This window comes from Salarias fasciatus, chromosome 13 (genome assembly GCF_902148845.1).
Source record: "Salarias fasciatus chromosome 13, fSalaFa1.1, whole genome shotgun sequence".
In the NCBI taxonomy this organism is placed as follows: domain Eukaryota; kingdom Metazoa; phylum Chordata; class Actinopteri; order Blenniiformes; family Blenniidae; genus Salarias; species Salarias fasciatus.
The window spans coordinates 5,898,127-5,916,334 of record NC_043757.1 but is presented as its reverse complement, the minus strand read 5'-3'; the positions used below and the strand labels follow the sequence as shown (position 1 = coordinate 5,916,334).

At 44.1% G+C, this 18,208-nt stretch overlaps 2 protein-coding genes across 5 annotated transcripts; one reads left to right on the top strand and one right to left on the bottom strand.

The window, feature by feature from the left end:
• Nucleotides 1-254: 254 nt before the first annotated feature.
• LOC115398872 (poly(A) polymerase gamma-like) lies at nt 255-10,433 on the bottom strand. Of its 4 annotated transcripts, none has more exons than XM_030105864.1 (24): nt 10,092-10,433; nt 9,364-9,522; nt 9,175-9,241; nt 8,681-8,762; nt 7,541-7,650; nt 7,398-7,451; nt 6,886-6,997; nt 6,713-6,802; nt 6,485-6,623; nt 6,316-6,388; nt 5,673-5,793; nt 5,506-5,590; nt 4,769-4,822; nt 4,325-4,444; nt 3,771-3,880; nt 3,567-3,688; nt 3,322-3,479; nt 3,135-3,241; nt 2,823-3,040; nt 2,668-2,745; nt 2,525-2,584; nt 2,336-2,439; nt 2,157-2,257; nt 255-2,063 (listed from the first exon to the last, which is right to left on the bottom strand). In XM_030105864.1, the coding sequence occupies exons 1-24, from the start codon at nt 10,106-10,108 to the stop codon at nt 1,888-1,890; spliced, it is 2,517 nt and encodes an 838-aa protein (XP_029961724.1). In that variant the 5' UTR covers nt 10,109-10,433; the 3' UTR covers nt 255-1,887. The 4 variants fall into 4 exon arrangements, with proteins under 4 accessions (XP_029961724.1, XP_029961725.1, XP_029961727.1 ...); XM_030105865.1 differs by having other exon boundaries at nt 3,135-3,238; XM_030105867.1 differs by lacking the exons at nt 255-2,063; nt 2,157-2,257; nt 2,336-2,439; ... (7 more) ...; nt 4,325-4,444; nt 4,769-4,822 and having other exon boundaries at nt 5,502-5,590.
• Nucleotides 10,434-13,629: 3,196 nt separating this feature from the next.
• LOC115398882 (3-hydroxyanthranilate 3,4-dioxygenase-like) lies at nt 13,630-17,812 on the top strand. The gene is made up of 10 exons (XM_030105882.1): nt 13,630-13,768; nt 13,848-13,926; nt 14,510-14,593; nt 14,688-14,794; nt 15,495-15,584; nt 15,678-15,721; nt 15,815-15,960; nt 16,953-17,021; nt 17,099-17,181; nt 17,269-17,812. The coding sequence occupies exons 1-10, from the start codon at nt 13,680-13,682 to the stop codon at nt 17,339-17,341; spliced, it is 864 nt and encodes a 287-aa protein (XP_029961742.1). The 5' UTR covers nt 13,630-13,679; the 3' UTR covers nt 17,342-17,812.
• The last annotated feature ends 396 nt before the right edge of the window (nt 17,813-18,208 follow it).

The following is an 18,208-nucleotide window of genomic DNA, read 5'->3' as shown; positions in this document are numbered from 1 at the left end:
TTTTTTTCCCCATGGCACAGTCTCGCTGTTTACACTGTATACAGGGATGAATTCCCTCTGAAGCTGCAGTCACAGCTGGGTTAAAATCTTGTTGTTTTCTGGCTCTAGCGTGTGTGCAGTGGAGGATTACTGCGGCACACGTTTAAAAATTCTTATAAAAGTAAAGATTCATAAAGGAAAAAAAAACTGAAACCACACACGCATGCAGACACCACAACGCAGCATGAAAAGAGCACTCGGCGACACCGTCACATCTTTTTTTTTGTAAGGGGTTTAATGGGTGTACAGATTCAATTAAAGGAAGTGATAAACACATACAAAAATACCCTTTTAATACAATTTAGAAACAAACATCTAAATGACCAGTTTCGTTAAATGTTTCTGATGAGTCGTCTGAAACAAGAGTGGTGCAGATTTGAAAAAGACCTACCTGCTATGGATGCTATTAAAAAAAAAAAAAAAAAAATCATCACATGGTACAAATATGCAAATATAAATAAAGTGATAAGAAAACCCCCATAATGAAGAACAAAAAAAAAAAAAAAAAGAAAGAAAAAAAAGAAAAACTGTCCTTTGTACATCGAGTTGGGGGGACTGATGTTCTGAGATGCGGGTCGAGGAAACTAGATGAAGGAGAAACTCCGCCCCCCCGAACTAAACACCAGCAGGAGCCTTAAAGAGCCTCCACAGGAGGCACAGGGCCGGGCGGCCACGGCGAAGGGGATCCGGTCCATGACTGGATCCCCATCGAGCGGCGTCGGCCGGGGGTGTGTGGGTGTGTGTGTGTGTGTGTGTGTGTGTGTGTGTGTGTGTTTCGGGGGGTGGGAACCGGAGGTGAATGCTAGCTTGTCAAGACGATCTGTCGCTCACACGTACGAACACGAAACGGACATTTAGACATTTCTGGAACTCTCCAAACCATCTGGCGTTTGCCGAACCCCCCCTCCCTCCCTCCCCCCACTTCGCGCATCGAGTCTCGACGCCGTGCAGCTCTGCGCCAATCCGCCCGAGAGGTAAAAATCTCATCTGTCCCGCCGAACTGGGAGAAAGTCTTGGGGTGAGCACCGTTGCGGACGCCGTTTCCGTCACATTCGAGCAAACCGCCAACAGAACCCAAAACACACAGCGTCTACCAAATCTACCCAGAACTGTACAGTTTGTTTTGGACAATCAGCAGAGGAAAAAAAAAAACAAAAACAAAAGAAATTTACAATTTTTTAAACTTTTTTTTTCTTTTTAGATAAAACTACAATAGAAGGGTCAAAAGATTTTTGAACAAGAATCTTTTGCTGTTTTTTTTTTTTTTGCTTTTCTTTTTAAAGACAAAAAATTATGTACATCAGCGCGTTTACTGTACAGATACTTTTTTTTCCTGTTTGAGGGAAAAAAAAAAAAAAAAAAAAAAGAAAGAAAGAAAGAAAATCAAATGAAAGCAACTACAAAAACTGCGTACACCAGAACACCAGAAGTGTGTGTAGCAGGTGTCAAAAGTTTCTGGGGATTCTTTTTTTTTTTTTTTTTTCTTAAAACATTTCAATTGGAAAGAAAGCGCGAATGAACAGAAGACATTTTCCATCTGAACTGAGGGAGAGGAGGAGAAGAATTCAGTAAAAAAAAAAAAAGAAACTCCCCAAAAAAACTGTTTTCGTTCTGGTGTCATGTCCGCGACGGCGGGACTCGGAGCGACTCCCTCCGTCCGCTGGCAGCGCTGGAATCTCTGAGGGATCTGAGGGGGGGGGGGGGGGCGTCTCGTCCGGCCGCTCGGCGCTGCACGCCGCCGCCCCTCCCCTTCCCCCGTGTGAAGTCTCGGCTTTAAAGCTCACCTCAGCGTGAGTGAGAGTGTGTGTGTGTGTGTGTACTTCCCGTCGTTCCAGCAGGCCGGGCTGCTCAGGCTATGTGGATCCTGGCCTTCTCCGTCTCCTTCAGCCGCTTGGCCTGCTCGTCCAGCGAGGGCGAGTGCGGCCTCTTGGACGCCGCGCCGTTCAGCGGGTCGGCCCCTCGGCTCACCAGGGTGGGGATGGAGCTGCCGACGGGGGGCGCCGCGTGTTTGGACGTCACGTGTTCTGGAAAGAGAAAAGCGGACGTCACTGGGCCGCGCCGGCGTTTCGATACCCGGTCCAGAAAGCGGCGAGGGACGCGGGGAAGCGGACACTCACTGGAGCCGATGACGGGAATGGACATGCCCTTCTCCTGGCTGGCAGAGGGAGCGTCGGGGTTGAGCGAGCTCTCGAACACCGGGGGCTTGGGAGGCGTGATGCTGCGAGCCAAAACACACACAGCGTTAGAGCGCCCGACTCCGTCACGCGACATCCCGGACGTGGCGGCTGAGACGGACTTGTGGCGGTTGAGCGCCAGCTTGATGGAGTTCTTCACCACGCGGCAGCTGTTGCTGGCCGGGAGAGGCGAGGAGGCGTCGGGCAGCTCCATGCTGGGAAGTCTCTGAGGAGGAGAAGGTTCGGACGTCAGGAGTCGCTTCGGCTGATTTCACACAGAAAGAACAAATGAACGGACGTGTTGTCGGTACCTGTGTTCTGGAGGTATCGATGGTTGGAATGGGCTTCGCCTTGGATTCAGAAAGAGGAGGCTGAAAACGGAAAGAGACACTCGTTTATTTTCTTTGTGGTTTTTACATCCGAGGTTCTTTGAAACAGACGGCATTGAACCTACGGTGCTGCGTCCTTCTCCGGGCGTCGCCTCCGACGGCGGGTACGGCTCTTTGAACGTCGCGTCGTCGTTGGACGCCGCCTGGGAAGAGTCGCGCGGTGAAGTTAGGACTCCTGGGACGGCGTGGGGGAAGTTTGACTGGCAGGATTTGAACTCACCTCCGACTCTTTGTGCCTCTTGGCCTGCTCCTCCTGCGTGGGGGAGTGCGGCCGCTTGGCGGGGGCGCCGTTGACCGAGTCCTCCAGGCCGTTGGACTCGTCCTGGCTGCTGCTGCCGCTGGCGGCGCCGGGCTTCCCGCTGCTGCTGCTGCTGCTGCTGCTAGGGGGCGCCGTGCTGCTGGCTGGAGGGGAGGGGGGCTTGGCTTTCACCGCAGGCTCTTTGGAAGGAGAAGGAGACGGAGACGGACGTCACGGAGGGTTTTACTGACATCTCAGGACAGACGGCGGAGCTGCTTCGGTTTCTGAACTCACTGGAGCCGATGACCGGGATGGACATGCCCGGCTCTTTAGCGGCGGCGGCGCTCGGGGCGGGGGGGCTGTCCCCAAACAGCTGCTTGGAGGGACTGCAGCTGCTGCTGCTGGGAGGAGCAGAGAGAGAGAGAGAGGTCAGCACCGGCGGCGTCCGACACCAGCTGCAGCGCTCCGGGGGACGCCTCACCTGTCGTCCATGTCGGACACCGGTTTGGAAGGTTCGCTGGTGGGCGAGCTGAAGGGCGTCCCCGAGTCCGTGTCTCTGGACGTGTCCAGGTGGCTGTTGTCCAGAGACATCCGCTTCGGGTTCCCGCCGTTGGAGCTCCGGTTCAACTCCGCAATGCTCTGCAGAGACAGACGAGACGTCCGGTTAAACACGACACACACACGGTGACGCTGTGTGTGTGTGTGTGTGTGTGACCACAAACTCACCCTCTTCTTCTTCTGCACCAGTTCAGGAGGAAGGTACTGATGCAGCTGCTTCTTCTTCACGTGCGTTGCTTCGATCTTCATGCCGTCCTTCAGCATGTTGATGTTGTTGGCCTGCCGGTACACTGCGGACAGCAGCGGAACCAACGTTTGATCAGGGGACGCTTCAAACCGAGTCTTTCGCCGCGGCGGTCTGAGCGGACTCACCGGTGTCCGTGAAGGACTGGATGTCGTACGTCAGGTCGATGTTGACGCTCTCCGCGTTCTCCACCTTCTTGAAGATGATGCCGATGAACCACATGGACACAAAGTCGTTTCTGAGGCAGAAGCAGACAGAGAGCGCTCACTCCAGCTGCAGATCCAAACCGATGTCAGGAATTCAGCAGACATTTAAGGCTGAACGGCGCTTCTATCATTTCACTTGGTTAAAGACGCTTTTCCAGCACGACGTCAGTAAACAGAGCAGCAAAGCTCAGCTCAGGAAGGTGATGTATTTCCTCACAGGGTGCTCATTTGCTGCTGTCTTTCTGGATGCTGCTCTTAAATACAGATCCGGTTAAATACAGTGTTGGAAGCAAAAACAAAGGGAGCACTTTTAGCATTACGAGGAGTTTTACAATAAGGCAGTGGGATTAAAACGTGGTGTCGACACTTGACGGTGTTTGTAACTTTCACTACGATCACAGGCTGTTTTTTTTTTTCTAAACAGTCGCTGCTAAATACTGCTGGAAACCTGCCGAGTGTCCGCAGGTAAAACTCACTCGTTGCGGTTTTCTTTGGACCCGGGGAAGGACTGAGGGTTCACGTGAGCCAGCGTGATGTACTCGTTTCTCTCCAGGTTTCCCACCAGGACGCGGATCTTGGACTCCACCAGGCCGATCCTGAGGGGGAAAAGGTTGACGGAGATCAAAAGACAACCACAGTAAAACCTTGAGCAAATTTTTTCCATCATCAGACGGTCAGAATATATTTAAATTTCATGGCAGTGGAGTCAGAAAATACGCAATGATTCCAAACATCTGCCATGTTTTCTGACATCACTTTAAACATCTAGTGGTTCGTGCTGGTGAATCTGGTGGTACTGAGGAAGTCCTGCAGGTCCTTTATTAAACAAGTGATCCAGTCTGAATGCTAATGAGGAGGCTGCACGTCGATTCCTCTAAACGGAGTTCAGGCCAAACGTAATGCGGTTTACAGACACTCACCATTCTAAGTGGTTCTCCTCTGTAGATGCACTGGCAGTCAGGACGATGTAATGCCTTCAGGAGACAAAGAGAAGCAGCAGAAAACATTTCAGAGGGGGGGATTTCAAAGTGCATGTGGATGAGTCCCTCCTACAGAGTTTGACCACATTGATCTTCTCGGTTTGATTCCTAACCTGATGTAAGACGCTCCACCACTTACAGGAATATTAATCTATTTGAAAAGATCCAAAACTCTCAGATAGTACAGAACACTCCATGGATATCAGTAGAAAAAATTTCCACCTTTTTTTCTCCAACAGGTTGTGCTCACCGGAAACGGTTTGGTAATTTTTTAAAAATCTATGAATTCTATATAACCTGCAACTGTTGTAACTGAATTTGCCCCGCTCTTCACATGAGCTCTTTTTAAAACGTTTGAAGAAGCCCGGAGGCAGAGGAGCGACGGCCTGAAGCGTTAACGCTCTGCTCAGGTGACTGCGAAGCGGCAGCAGCACTGACGGGATCTGGCAACTCGCTCAGTTGTGGTTTTTCAACTGTGTGGGAGAAAGCTTTCCTAAACAAACGGCTGCTGACCACAGTGAGGGTGACTCAAATCTGCCAAAACAAAAACGTTCAAACAGAAAGTTTGTTGGGGGAGGAAGGGGGAAAAAAAAAATGCTTGTTTCAGCTGCACGGAGGCTGATCTACAGTCTGATGCAATAAAAGACCCTGATTGAGAGAAATAAAAGAAGACCTACTTGTACTTTTGGAAGAAGCTGGGGGGCTCGAACAGTTTGGACCACTCGGCTTTGCCTTGAAGGATCTCGTCGGTGACGCTGAGGCCTGAAGGAGGAGAGACGCAGACGGTCAGAGGACGAACCGGGAGGCAGCGCCGCCGCCGATCAGACCTTCCGGCAGTCTTTACCATATTTGAACTCCTCGCTCATGATGGTGCGGGTCGACGTGGAGACGTTGTAGGTGGAGTTCTGCTGGGGGTAGGCGGGCGTGATGATGGGCATCAGGTGGTATCTGTCAGACGGGTTCACCTGAACGGAATCACACACACACAAACATCACATTTCTCTCTGTTCCTTTATAGTTTAAGTTCTCATTTTTCCATGTGAAACTATGGTAAAAGAATTTAACACGATTGCACCAGGTTTGCCATCAAAAAAAAAAAAAAAAAAAAAAACAAAAAAAAACAAGAGTTGGAAAAGATCACCGGATGATAAAAATCGGCCAGCAAATTTTAAAAGTTTGAGACCCTCAAGAAAAAGGTGGAGAACTAATGCACGACACTGAATGAGGCTCACAGAGCAGAAGCTAGCGCCCCCTGCTGTGTAGATGCGATCACTGCAAATACATTGACATGTGAAACTAGTAAATTCCTGCTCTACATAATCAATGGCGTGGCATTCAGAGTCTGTGCCCACGGCGAAGGGCGAAGCTGCAGAATGACATTTTAAATGTTTTCAGTGGTTCAGGTTCTGCGCTCTGAATCACTCGGATTCGACTGGTGCCAAATGTCAAAAACTCGATGAGATGCACTGCAGCGGCGAGGCACTCACTCTGGGGTCCCACACTGGTAAATTCAGATTACTCTCCTCAGGCTGTTTCAATAGCACCGGATTCGGCCACTCCCTGCAGGGAGGAGAAGAAACGGGAGATTATTCAACATTGGAGCCTTGAGACGTTGATAAGAATGTGATTAAGAGGACAGCGAGAGACTGGACTCACCATTTGGAGAAGACCAAGAAGAACTTATGAACGAGCGTGGCGGCGACGGCGTTGGGGTAGAGCTGGCAGGTCCGGGCCACCAGCATGGCCCACGAGACTCCACCCAGGAAGCCCAGCATGTTGGAGTAGATCCCTCGACCTGCAGACACGTAAACCATGAGGGGAAAACTGGAAACTCTGAAGCTCAACGGGATGCAAATAAACCCCTGAAACAGGAACACAGCTTACGCTTGGCCCACAGCTTGATGGCTCTCAGCGTCAGCCTGAAGTTTTCTTTGTTTGGCACCAGGTACAAAATCTCATCCGTCACTCGACAACCTGCCGGAAACATTTCAGTCGATGGCGTTAAGGTTCCGGTCCGCTCACAGCGGAGCTGCCGTACATCGTGCAGGCAGACGTACCGTTAAGGCTGCGGATACACCGGATGTCCAAGTTCCTCAGGATGGAGTCTCCCCTCAGGTCCAGGTTGTCTGGAATGGACTGTAAGGCCAGTCTGGCAAAAAGCAGGTCGATCTGGTCGGACGGAGACGGGAGAGCGACATGTGGAGGTGAAACAAGCAAACCTCTTAATACTGTAAAAACACTTCATTTTCATTTCCAAACAGACATGCTCTTCTTTTACTCATACGAGGACGAGAACATTGACGTAGTTCCAACTTAAAACTGTAAATCTCTGACATGCAAATAAAGAACTAAATAACTGATTAATATGTTAAATTCAGTCTGTATTTATGTCGTGGTGCGCATGTACAAAAGCAACGTTTCAGAAAAGTTTCCCCCCCGTTTCCATGGAGACAGAGCATTTTTGTAAAGCTGTGTTTTCCCTGGCTTTGAGCACTGTTGCTGTGTAAACAGAAATCAAAACACTACGGAAGTTTTCACTTAAAATAACATACAAACGGACGTCACTCACCTCAATTCCATCAAATTTGAATTTTATGACAGGTACAAAAGCATCTTCAACAGCCTACAGAGAGAAGAAAAAAAACATTAAACAACAAAAGTGGAAGAGAAGCAGAAGATTACATGCAGAGATTACATGCAGAGAAGACTCACCCTGAGATCTTTAATCTCTTCATGTTGTTTCAATTTCTCAAAGAAAGACTGGAAAAAGTCGGTCCTCTCTACGTGGCGAGGAGCCACACACAAGGCATCGATATCGGCTCCTGAAAAGAGCGGGAGTCTGATCAGTGTTCAGCTCAGCGGAGGGAAGGACAGAGAAACTAACAATGCTGCAGATCTAAACGGAGCTTATAGAGAAAGCAGAACTGATATCCTCCAAGGAAAAACACTGAGATGGGAGCCAACGTCAGAAAACACACAGGTTCTCTCTTCACACGTTTTATCAACAGCAGACGATCGGACAGCTCGTCAGCATCACCGATAGATCTTGGAGGAAGGATTCTGCAGCTTTGGGGGAATATTTTTCACTCTTTCAGATGATCTCCCTACTTTTTCAGCACAGCATTGAAAACAACAACCACCGCACTATTCAGCGTGAGCTACTGGACAAAAGACAATCGCAAGTCACATAAAACTCATCCGTCTGTAATCTGACAAAACACAAGAAGAAAAAGTGGAACTACGTGGAAAGCTAATGAGGGAAACAAATCAAAAACCAGCATTTCAAATCAAAGCCCTGAAGCAGGTTGACAAGTGCAATGGAAGTATCAATGCTGGATGATTTTAATTCAAGAAACAAAACAAGGCAGATCACTGCGTTGTCCACTTTAAAAGGAAACATTGTGGCTGTACAACAGGTGTCCAAACTTCACCCTAATGGGCCGTTTATAACTGCAAACTTCAAAATCTGCACTTGTCTCCACTGTACTTCTAAGATGCACCACTGCCTGAACGAGTCTGTCAATAAAACAAGGCTATTTCAGCAACAATGTTGCAGAAGCAAAGGGTTGCATGGCTGCAAAACAAGCAGCAAATGTGTGGGAAAAAGTTACTGATTACAGAACAAAAGCAGCTTGACGCAGGTGAAAGGCCCGCTGAACCGTCACAACACTCTCTGTTTTCACCCCTTTTCAAAAACACATTGGAGGGAGGCGACAAAGCCGGTGTGCAGCGCTTTCTGAAAACAATGCAGCGCAGCAGCCGCACTCTGTTGTCCCGACCCACGGCTCAGGTGTTCCCTCCAGCAGGCACTTTCACACAGCAACATGGGCGCGAGAACAACACCGGACAAACCTTTTGTGTGCACGCCGAGTCTGTAGGAACCAAACGTGAATATCTTTCCCCCGACGCAGCTGATGGCCGACGGTGGAAGGTTCTGTGGAGGGAAAAGAAGACAAAACAGGATGCTTACATTCTTTACTGTCTCTGATTGTAAAGAGTCATAATGCTTATTTTTAGTCTCATGCATATAAACGAACAAAAATCAAGTTCTTTTTTCAAGATGAAATTTTAACTTTAGGAGATATGTTGCACCACTGTGATTTTACAATATCAGTAATATTTAACTTTTTAGTAAAATTCTAAATTTTGTGAAGACACCTGGGTCTCAGTCACATCTTGTCTAAAATAAGTCTAAAACATGCAGCTCACTTCTTTTACATCAAGACACAGACATGACCGCATGATGTCCCATATGACATGAAAAAAGTAATCAGAGATCCACTGCTAACAAATACCCAACAAGAGTAAGCAAAGCTTCAACATGATTCTGGGAAGAGAGCACCTACCTTTAATTCACTGATCTCTGCGATCCATTCTTTCACAAAGTTATTTAGCTTCCCAAGAACTGCAAGTCTGGAAAAAGAACAAAACAAAAGACACATTTAAGCAAGATGAGCATCAGACGTGGACATTCGGAGATTATCACTGACTGTGGTTGCATCCAACCAAGAAATCCAGAACGCGCTGTTCCTCACCTGTGGTTCAGTTCTTCCTCATCCTCAAAAACTCCAAAAGGTTTCATGGCGTCGCAGAGCTTCTGGGTGTACTGGTGGTCTATGTCTCTTGGGGGGGCGAGGCTGATGGCAGAGGTGATGCCATAGTGTTTCTGCGGCTGCTGCCCACCAGGCATGTTGCTGCGGAGGAGACGACAGTCAAAACACACACACACACACACACACACACACACACACACACAGATTATCATCCAAATGTCTCTCCATGTTATCGATCACTGTCAGCCAGGTTACTACCACCTGCACATGTGCAAGCACCAAGCTGACAGCAACGTGCTTCTTCCACACACTTTACCGTCAGCGTTAACTCCACGATGACATGAATAGTGGCTAAAAGCGTGAGGTTTAAATCTGGGAAGTGCTCAATGTGAGACGGAGGTTAGCACGGAGGCTACAAACAGCTAACAGTTTGGCTAATTCCGCAAGTGAGGGTCCATTAACACCACACAGCAGAATTTGACTAAAAACAGATTTGACAGCTATCTCCAAAACACAAGGAGGAATATAAACCTGTGCACTTTATTAAGAGTTTTGCAGAAACGCGCTGCCGGAGCGGCGGCGGCTCTGCAGGCCTCGTCTGGTTGTTGTGACAGTCGGCTAACGTTAGCATTTAGCCTTTTCTTCCACAGTGCCTCAAACGGAGGATAAAAATCTCCACAAAACTTTGAAGGAGCTCATGCACAACTCACCTCGACATTTCTTTCATGACACTAAGAAAAAGCCCGAGCTGTTCGTCTCCTGCTGTGAGTTTAAAAAAAAAAAAAAAAAAAAAAAAAAAGTGCTGCTGATCACAGCCTCGACCTGATTACAACAATGGAGACTCTCCGAGCGGTTCAAACCTCCTGAACCGGAATCACTTCTTATCAGATAACCGTCCGCGGCCTCCGCGCCACGCTCATACCGAGAGACCCGTCCGCCAAACGGCTCGACCCGCGTCCTGACCTCCGCCGAGGTGGGCTTCAGTTTACCGACCCGCAAACTCCAGATGTAGCGGGTGTTTGTGTGCGCGCCGCACGCCGAGACACCGCCGCCTCGCGGAGGCCGCGGAACACGTGACCAGCTGGAAAAACTCCGAGTTCCCACCTCAGCGGGACTGCGAGTCGGAACACGGAAACACAGCTCTGATATTTACTGTTATAAAATCCTGTTTTCAAACTTAACTTTTACATTTTTAAAATACGTGAAATAAAAAGCAATTGAGAATAAATGAATTTAATAAAAAAATTAAAAAAAAAAAGTTCAACACACAATCTAAACCAAGAGACATTTTCCAGCAAATAAAATTCACTCATTTAACCTATAAAATTATTCTAAGACGGAGCTTGTTGCAATGTATCACTATTTCACATATTATTACATTCTATAAAGTTACTAAATTCTTGTCATAATCAAGGAAAAATCCGTGCTTCATGATAAGATCAGATATCATTCATTACAGCAGCTTCACAAAGGTGTGAAAATGACCAAATACAATCAAATGGGGAAAAACAATGCTTTGGCTTTTTTAACTTAAGCTGTTGTATCCATTTGGACAGTATTTTTCCTCTTTTTGTTGCTATTCGTCGATTTCTATCTTATTTTTGTAAAATAAATAAATAAATCATTTTGTATTTTTTCTGTGTTAAAACTTTATAGGTTTTAGACATATTTATTTATTTATGGGAAAGTGAAGAAGTAAGAACTTACAGAATAATACTAAAACATAGTTACATATTTATTACAAAATTAAAGCATTGTGAATAATTAACCAGAAACTTGGTGATTCATAAGAATTTAGAATAAAAAAAGACCATGAGCACATTCAACATGAAATAAGCAAGTAACTGACTGACAGATAAACACACTGCAAACACTTTCGAAGGGGAAAAATGTTGCATAATATATTTTGAAATGTAAACATTGGCTTAGATTTTGCTTTTGGCTTCACCACTTTTTTATTAAAACAAATGAAATGATTAAAAAAGTTTTTGAAACAAATTACCTACTCATTTCAGCTATTTTTTTTTTCTTTTTCTGTTCCTCTGTTGTAAGCTTTTAATTACATTTTCTTCTAGCAATTTTAACCGTTTGGAAGAATATTAACGAAAGAAAGATGGTAAAAATGTTTCATTTAGCAGAGAGACCTATTTGATTTTACTGCTATCTGCATGTTTTATATGTGGAAAAAAGTTTTGTAGAATGCACTAAAAAGTAAAATCCTCTCAAAGAAATGGAAAAAAAAAACATGTCCAACGTGACTAAACTAGCTAGAACAGCTCTGTTTATTAGGAGTCAAAACAGCAAAAAAACTGACAACATATTGAAAGCTTGACATTTGTATGCTACAGTTAAAACACTTTACTCGTAGATATTATTTTCTATACTCTAACTTTTTGAGCTATAAAGGTTCAATATGCATTCTAAAGTTCCAGTTTAGATTTATTTGATGGAAGGTGTTTGGAAACAGCTGGTTTGGTCCTAATAATACTACACATAAAATTAAAAACTAATGCATCTTCCTTAGTTTTAGGTTTAGAAATACTATGATCTCTCGTTGTCTCATGTCTTACATCTTAACGTATGGATGAGTCCAGGTCTTCCAGGTCTTGGCCCTCATCTTCATGGAGCTCCTCATCTTCAGGCAGTTCCTCGAAGCGGCTGAGACGATTCTCCTCTCATCCAAAGGCTTCATCAGGTCTGTGTGTGTGTGAGACTCAGTATTTAGTGTTCCTGGGGGGGGAGTGGCACTTCTGATTAGGTGAGCTGCTCATCATGTTTCAGCCCCACTGCCTCTAATCAACGACTCCTGTTTGATCTGGATGGTTTCTTGTAATCAATGCATGTCTTTGTCCTTAATTATGACCTTTGTCACTTAAGAAATAAACATGAGAAACAGAGAGGATCAACTGAACAACATTATCATCTTGTGTGACTTTTTCCTTGACTATTTTTTTCTTCATTTGCCACACAACTTCCAATTCATAGTTCCGAAAAGAGATATGTTTAACTCTATTAACTCTTAGTTTGCTGTAAAATGTCTTTTATCTGACTAAAATGAACTAATCCAGCAAAATAAACACGAGACGCTTCAACATATGCGCACACATGATTAAAGGAAAAAAGAATTGACCGACTTTAACCTTAGAGGAGCAGCAAAAGGTCATCTGCTCATTAAATTTAATCGACATTCTTTGCTATTATCTCTATAATATCCCAAAATATTCCAGCATGTTTAAAAGGTTTGAGAGGTGGGGATGATTTTATAAATAAGGAAATAACAGAAAGACTGTGGTGATTGGTTCTAATGCACACGTTGATGTAAAGTAATAACTCAAATTGTAAATATATTTTTACACGATTTTAAATGCATTGTAGATGGATGAAGCTCTGAACTCAGTATGGACGAGCCTCACGGATTTAAAGGTGAGAAACAGCAACATCTAGTGGCGGGTTTGGAGAACTGTTAATCCAAACTTCTTTCCTTTTGACGTTGTCAGAGCCGCAACATCCCATCAAATACTTAGAAATAGCTTGTTCTTATCTGTATAATGATGGAACATGCCATAAATTTTGACAAGGATTATTTTCAAAAGTTCAAAATGTAGTTTTTAAAGTGATAAATTAAGAAACATACAGGAAATACTGAACAGGCCGTATTTCTAACCAAGATCTTGTCTCAACTATGAAGGAGTTAAGCTTTATAAAATGAGATGTTGCAGGATTTGTCTCTGCTGCTGTCGGGTGACGGGATCTGAAAGCCGACGATCTGACCAAGGGATTATCTGATACTGTGAGGGTAATCAATGCACTCACAATTACAGCAATTAGCAGGTATTCAACACTGATATCCAGCCCAGATAATCCCTGAAACCCTCTCTGATTACAGTTAATAGCCTGGTAGTGACATGATCAATGAACAGCAATCAGTGTTGATGTTAAGGAAACGTAATCCATTCTTTATGTTTTTTTAAGCTCTTTTCCAAAGTATTTAGAATGAAACTTGTTATTGAGCTTTACACAGCATCATAAACTAATAGAGGTGACTCCAAAAGCTGTATGAGCAGAAGTTAAAAACACATAGAGTAGCTACTGTCAGTTCAGAGGACAGCTGCTGAATTTAAAGTCATCACAGGACAAAGCATGTTAATCATTATGAAAGTAGAAGCAACCTTTTCCCTGTATTTGGAGCAGAGCTCCTCCCTGCTCCCTGACTTCTGCTTTTTGGACTTTCAGTCTCAGTCACAGCACAGGTTTCACACTCTGAGCTTTCACACTGCAAACCTAAACATTTATCCAAGATGAGCAACAGTTCTCTTCTCGTGAATGTGGAGAACTGGATCACGGAGAACCAGAATGCTTTTCTGCCACCGGTGTGCAACAAGCTCATGTGAGTAGCTCGACATTCATGTCACATTTGTGAGATCTGTGTTTCTGAACCGAAACTGTGCTTTTCCTCTTCTTCACAGGCACTTTTCTCAGTTACTCATCATGTTTGTCGGCGGGCCGAACACCCGGAAGGATTATCACATCGAGGAAGGAGAAGAGGTCAGACTCATTTTCTCTCATTTTTCAGCCACTGTGGCTTTTATTCATGTTTTTATTACAGTTCTTACTGTTTTTTATTACCTGCGTATCTTTTGTCACATCTGGTTTTATCTTGCTTTTCATACATTTCCCCCTGCTCCAAATGTATAGTGAAGATTGCTTCCTTGATTGATTGACTTGATTATCGATCAGGTAGTGGAGTTATGCAATGGGCTGAGTGTGTGTTGAATGTGAGGCATGCTGGGAGGCTGTCAATGGGATGGGACCCTTGGGGGATGAATAAAGTTTTCTCAACTGAACTGAACTGAACTCATCCTTGGATTGAAGGTCAAATTCTACCACGGAGTCACAGGACAAATAAGAAATACGCACTTTGAGCTCCTCCGAACCCTCACTGCTGCTGTTTTTCTCTCCATATTAAAGTTTAAGGGGTCAAAGTGTCGACAGGCTTTTGCTCCACACTGATTACTCATTAACGTTTTATAACGGGCGACTTCACTGTTGTTTGAACATATATATGCAGTGCAAACAGTTACGCAATAACTCCCATTAATGTAATTCTTTTATTTCAAATGTTATACAGCTGTTCTACCAGCTGAAGGGAGACATGTGTCTGAAGGTGATCGAAAATGGAAAACACAAGGATGTGCACATCAAAGAAGGAGAGGTGAGCCCTCATTTATCTTCATGCTACTCCCACGGAAAGTTCCTACATTTGGAGTTCAGCTTTTTAGCATCAACTCTCTCTGCCCTGCGCGCAGATGTTTCTGCTCCCTGCTCGGATTCCCCACTCCCCCCAGAGGCAGGCCAACACGGTGGGGCTGGTGGTGGAGAGGAGACGCCTGCTGACCGAGACCGACTGCCTGAGGTCCGGAGCTGCCCTCCTCCGTTCATCTCCACCGATGACAGACTCCGTGCAGAACTGATTCATGAAGAAATGTTTGGGAAATTAGTTCACAGTGTGTTAACTGAATCGCATCCCAACTCAAGGTTGTTCAGAAATGATGCACTTTAAATTCAAGATTTATTAGAAAATGTTTGTGCCTGAGCTGCACAAACACTCTAAAATCCTCCAGAGTTATCGTTGCCAACCTATTTGCTCAAAACTGCGATCGCCGTGCAGATCACATGTGCAGTGCTGCAGATTGAACAAGAGTTGTATTTCCACAGTTTACACCAAGGAGGAGACTGTTGTGTTTCTATGTATTCCGAGAGAAACAAGGATCATCGCAGTTGTCTTTTTGTACATACGACTCAAAGCGTTTTTCAAAAATTGCTGTTTTTACAGATTCACCATCGTTTAACCACAAAAAAAGCAGCAAAAGTTTTTCAGTTTCACTTGGAGCATTGTTGTGTAAACAGGGCTTCGAAGCACCGGTTAGAAGTGTACTCTGTACCTTGTATTTTTCTAGAGGTTTAACTGTGAGGTTCAGTTTACCTTCGTCAACAGTTCTGAACTGTCCGAGTTTTCCAGCTGATATAAGAGCGTCCCGACTTTTTGTTTTGTTTTTATCTCCATTCAGAAGAAACTCCAAACAGCTGATGCTAGATTGTGTTGCTGCTTTCAGATACTTTGTGGACAACACCACTGACACCCTGTTTGAGAGATGGTTCTACTGTCAGAATCTGGGAACCCAACTGGTGCCAATAATCAAAGAGTAAGACGTCTTTCTGCTTGTAAAAACTATTCCAGTCAGATTACGCTGTTCTGTTTGTGTGGACTGACAGGTTGGTCGACCTGTTTCTTCCAGGTTCATGGCTTCAGAGCAGTCAAAAACAGGAAAACCCGATCCGAGTGAGTTGTTCATGCAAGTTTTGAAATGTTATGTGTCTAATCTGAAGGGAGCTGTGTGTGTTTTTAACTGGTGTCACGTTCCTCTGTGAACAGATGACGTTTTCAGAGATCCTCCGTTCCAGCTGAACACCATGAACGTCATGTCGCCCTTCTCCTTCAAAGACTGGCTGGAGAAACACCGGCCGTCCCTGAGCAGTGGAAAGCAGATCGACATGTTTGGAGCTCAGTTTGAGACTGAGGTTTGGAACAAGAACACTGTTTTTGTAGAAAAATTGCCTCATTAATGTTAAAGAAACTTGTAAAGCTCACGTGTACATGGCCGACAAAACTCCCTTGTTGCTATTTTCAGAGAAATTAAGGCCAATGCCAATCTCTGACATGATGGTTTTGGGTAGTTGTCTATGTAGCTCTGACCATAAGGAGACACTGCTAAATGCTGTATTGGAAACTCAAAATTGTTTCTGAATAGGTCAGAGAGAATATGTTAACATGTAGTCACTACCATGTGCTTGTTCAAACCACTAAAATAACTTTTAATTGTCTCCTTGGGATCCAAATTGCTTATGGCTTCAATATGTCTTCTAACTTCATATTTAGATAATCAAAATAAAGCATTTTTTTTTTTTTTTTGTCTAAAACAAACTGATACTGAATAGTAAATTTCTATATGTTTACACTGGGTGATTACTGAATATCCTCGAATATATGTGATTTTTTTTTTGTTGTTTTGCTGATCTTGCAACTTATATTGAGAAGAAAACTAGAATATCAAACACTGGTAAATATCATCTGAGACCCCTGAATGGCATCAAATGAAAAGAGAATGCTGCTGCTGTTAATGGTGATACTAATATTGAAGTGTTTGTCTGCAGAGTGAGAAAGATTAAATGTAAATGTCTGAGTCTGAAGGATTCCTGCATCCTGTTAGCTCTTGAGTTATTGAGATTTTGTCATTGAGAGTTTAAAATGAGCAACATTTCTCAGAAAAATTTAACTGAAGTTGCATAGGGGGGCACTGACAGCTGCATTTGCTGAATGAGACATCTATCTCTTGTTATATGCAGATGACACTCATGTCTCCTGGATTCTGCGGTATCATCAATTAACGTTTCTGTAAACTTAATTTTCACAGTCAGTAACAAAAAAGTGTCAAAGTTCACTTGTGTGAAGATCAAATCAGAGACTTTTACCGTGTTTTACCACTATAAATCTTCTGTCAAATGTCTTTCAGGTAATTGTTTTTGGACCTGGACTGACCGACACGACAGTGCGACAGAGCGATGTTTGGATTTGGCAGCTGGTACGTACTGTCCAGCAGCACCGCTTTGCCTGTGAAGAAATCCACACCTGACCTCTTCTTCTCTGTATGCTGGGCAGGAGGGATCCTCTAAAGTCATTCAGACTGAGAAGGAGTTCACTCTTTCTGCGGGAGGCAGTTTGCTCATACCTGAGCACAGCCAGTAAGTCACCAATAACACTTCAAGAAAAAAAAAGGACTCCAGATGTAGTCCTCGACATTAATAATCTGCCCGTTTTCTCATTTGCAGATACCAGTGGAAGAGAGATAATGGGACTGTTGCCTTGTGCGTGATTCAAAACCCAGAGCGCAAGAGACCTTAAGCATGAATCTACCTATTCAAGCTGCACGCTTGTAAATGTAATATACATGTTGTAAATGCCATGTGATTTCCACCGATCAGTGTTAGCTATGTCTCAGATCTTCATATTGGTGCATATACACAGGAGCTGTTACCTTTTTTCTGAAACCAGTTGTCTTACTTTAGAATGAATTTCTTCAGTTTTCTGGAACAAAGAAAACAATCATGTTTATGAAATGCTGTTATCCAGATATAAAGGCACAGAGCTGCTTGTAGCTGAAAAAAAGCTGAATTGTGCTTCAATCATTTTGTTTTTGAGTCTGACGGTAAAAAAAAGATATTTATCTACCTGAAATCAGGCTGATATCAGCATTAGAAAGGTCCATCCGGGTTCATCTGCTGCTGACAGAAGCTTGTGTCAGTTAATGCAGGTGAAACCGGAGCTTATTGACAGTACTGAGAGCTTCGCTTTCACGGTCCTGGAAGTTTGAAACCTCGAGGCAAACATTTATCAAAACTGTAGACTCATGTTTTTTTTTTTACAGTATTTTTTTTTAGCACACGCACATTTGTGTGTATAATTTAAATAAACTGTTGAAAAAAGAAACATCTGATAATCACTAATTCACTTGTATGTGTTAACTTGCTACATTGTAGCCTCCTAAATCCTTTGTTTTTTTCAAGATAAACGGTGAAATCTGAGATGTCAGAAGAAATCAAAAAAGCAGAATTTCCATCTTAAGATTAAAAAAAATTACAACAATTTTTAACGGACGTGTTGAGATCAACTTCGGTGATTTATTATGGCAGGAATCCAACGGACACGCCCACATCAACCATGTTTTCATAAAAAAAAAAAAAAAAAAAGAAAAGTTAAAAACCTATAAAA